The 3,078-nt window shown below is 46.0% G+C and overlaps 1 protein-coding gene across 1 annotated transcript in view; it reads left to right on the top strand.

Annotated features, from left to right (window-relative positions):
• Window positions 1–1,833: 1,833 nt before the first annotated feature.
• Window positions 1,834–3,078, top strand: part of LOC104455531 (MDIS1-interacting receptor like kinase 2) — a 12,190-nt gene continuing 10,945 nt past the window's right edge. Inside the window, 1 exon segment of the mRNA XM_039316318.1 lies at window positions 1,834–1,968. Coding sequence (XP_039172252.1) covers window positions 1,834–1,968 — 135 coding nt within the window.

Genomic DNA, 3,078 nt, shown 5'->3' with positions numbered 1-3,078 from the left:
TAGTTATAAATCCCCAAACAGTAAATTGATGAGATAGAAAAGCAAGGCCATATTTTTCATATTGAAATTCACAAGCATACTTTTATATAGAGCATAACTCAAAGAACTTCACAAAACTATTCATGACTTTCTAATTTCACTCTATTCACATCAAAACAGGATTCCCAAAAGAGGATGGGACCTCAGTCCTCATCCGGTCATACTCAGGATCCCTTTCTGAATCATCTTCTTCTTCAAAAATCTTTCTCCTCCTCAGGTTTCACTTCAGTGTTCTCCTTCTCCGATTCCTCCTCCTCGGGTTCATCTACGGGCCTGAAATGTTGTCCCACAACCAGGATGAAACTACGTCTCAGCAAGTTCTGCCCCACTAAGGCCCGATTAGTAAACCATTATACTATAGGCTGCCTAAACACGCAGAGGTCGAAGGACTTACCTTGGCCTCAAATCTCACCTGCAAGTCAGTACAATTCATAATAGGCACCCATTTACTCAAAACAAATTGAACCAGTCGATTACATGTCACACAAATCATTCCCCACGGTGGAATATCTAGAAGTCAGGCAACGTGCATTCTCCAGGACGACATACCAAGTCTCCGAGCCACGTGCCTCAAACCTTGGCCCCATGTGCATTCTCTAAGGCGACCTCTTCGCCAAGGTGGTACATTAAGTCACCGAGTCACGTGCCCTTTTAGATGCCATTCTCGAATACTGGACCCACGTGCATTCTCTAAGGCACTAGTTCACCAAAGTGACGCATCAGATCACCGAGCCACATGTCCTTTTTACGATGCCCGGGCCCATGTGCCTTCTCTTAAGTGCTATCTCACCAAAGTGATGCATCAATCCACCGAGCCAACGTGCCCTTTTTATGATGCCATACACTGTCACCGAGCCACGTGCATTCTCTAGGAGGACATACCGAGTCTCCAAGCCACGTGCATTCTCTTAGGCAGCCTCTTTGCCAAGATGACATATTCAACCACCGAACTCACGTGCATTCTCCAGGTGATATTCCAATTCTCCGAGCCCACATATTTTCTTTCAGGTGATTACCAACTTACTTTTGATACCGACAACCAATGCCCAACGATTTCTCAATCAAATAATCAAATCAACTCAATAATGACATACCCTAAAATTCACAATTTAAATCAATTCCATACAATTTAAAGCTCAATTAAATAAACAGACTGCGCCACAACAATCAACACGAAATTCTGGTCACCAGCCATCCCGGTTGAATTTCCGGAAAATAAATAATTAATTACTAAAAATCCAATTTAGGCCTGAATTGTCTAATTGAAGCCCATTAAGGGTCGGGAAAAATCCTGAGATGCTTTCAATAAATAGTAGACTATGTCTACTTGCTAATCAAAATGTCTAACATGCATCACAATTGTCTAACAATCACTAATCTCTTATAATCTAACCACCTAATTGCATTTAATCAAATCTAACCAACCCCTAAGCATAATTAGCAAACTAAGCAGGGATTAGTGAGATTACATACTGGAATCACGCACAACTCAGATCAATCTGACGGGGACGGCGCGAGGATTGATTCCTACAGCAAAGCTCGGAGTTCGGGCCTCGGAAATGGCCCAAAAGCGAGCTCGAAGCTGCTGGAAACCCACTCGGTGGGTCACTGACCTAGGTGCAAAACAAGGGGAAAACGAGATGGTTGGGGGCGGTAAGGAGTCGGGAGAGCGGGCGTTGGCTCGGTGAGGCGCACAACCGCTCCAGTGAGGCCGAACGGTGGCCGGACAACGGCTTGAGATGGCCGAACAAGGCTGGGCAAAGGCGGGGTCACACGGGGGAGGACGCCTAGGCGATGGAGAGGGCAGGCGGCGCACAGGCGACGGGCAAGTGGCGGTCTGGCTCCGGTGTGACGGCAACAGCAGCTCCAATCTTCAAGCGAGCTGCTTCTGTTTCTACTATCTTCGCTTTAGCTTCTGCTTCTGCTTCTGTTTGTTCGAACAAAAGGAGGGAGAGAGATTGTGTCAAGAGAGAGAGGAGAGAGAAGAAGAGATAAGAGAGAGAGAAGAAGATAAGAGGGTTTGACTAGTCAAAAGAAAAAAGAGAGAGACAAAGAGGCAAAGTGGGAACCGACAAGAGGCAAAAAGGGGGAATGGTCGGGCGTGGGGAGGGGGTTTCGGACGGAGGAGAGAGAGAGAAAGGAGAAAAGGTCACGTGGGGGAGATGGGAGAGAGAAAAGGGAGAGAGAGAAAGAGAAAAAAAGAAAGAAAATAATAAAAATAATAAGATTTTTATTTATTCTCATTACCATTATTATTTTTCATTTCTCTTTCACTTTTTAATTTCTTCCAATCTTCAATTTTTTCCTCCGATAATTTCTTTCTTGAAATTTTGGACTTGTCAATAATTTGACGGACGATGAAACGAGATCCTAAAATGGTGTGACACGCTCGAATATTTGATTCCCGAAACCAAATTAAATTTCATGGTTAGAATCGATCAAACGCGATTTTAGTCCAATCCAACCAATTGAGTAGCTTTTAGGGATTTTACCGAGATACATCCCTTAACGGCTTCACCCAATAGGTTAGTTAACTCGTGAGTGATCGGCTCGGAGAAAAGGACCATAAGCACGTCGACGAAATTCCCATTTCACTTTATCGAAAACATGATCGAATTTCAAGATGTCACAAACCCAGCCTGTGAACGAGGGTCTTCTCCCTCCATTTGGTCTTCACTGCAACACCTCCATAGGCAGAAGACAGAGAACAGACGGGGGCAGCGATGGAGGAGTAGGGGGATTGGGATGGCAGGCGGCCAGTGTGATCCGCGGGTCGGGATCAGCCTAGCCGACAGCTAGCACGGTAGGACAGCGACCTGCAAAAGGGAAAACAGAAGCATAAAATGGAAAAAGAACAGAAGTACGCGGGGGGAGGAGAACACATGCAGCACCAAAAAGACAGCCACCACATGGCCGACAGCCCGCCGCTGCGCCTCCTTTCCCACTCCAAAACTTCCACCAGAGGCAACACAGAGGGGACCCGAGAGAGCTGAGGAGAGAAAGGAACTGAAAAAGGGAGAAGCAGAGGAGATCGCGCCC

Source organism: Eucalyptus grandis, chromosome 1 (assembly GCF_016545825.1).
Source record: "Eucalyptus grandis isolate ANBG69807.140 chromosome 1, ASM1654582v1, whole genome shotgun sequence".
Taxonomy (NCBI): Eukaryota; Viridiplantae; Streptophyta; class Magnoliopsida; order Myrtales; family Myrtaceae; genus Eucalyptus; species Eucalyptus grandis.
This window is presented reverse-complemented; position numbering and strand designations above follow the sequence as displayed.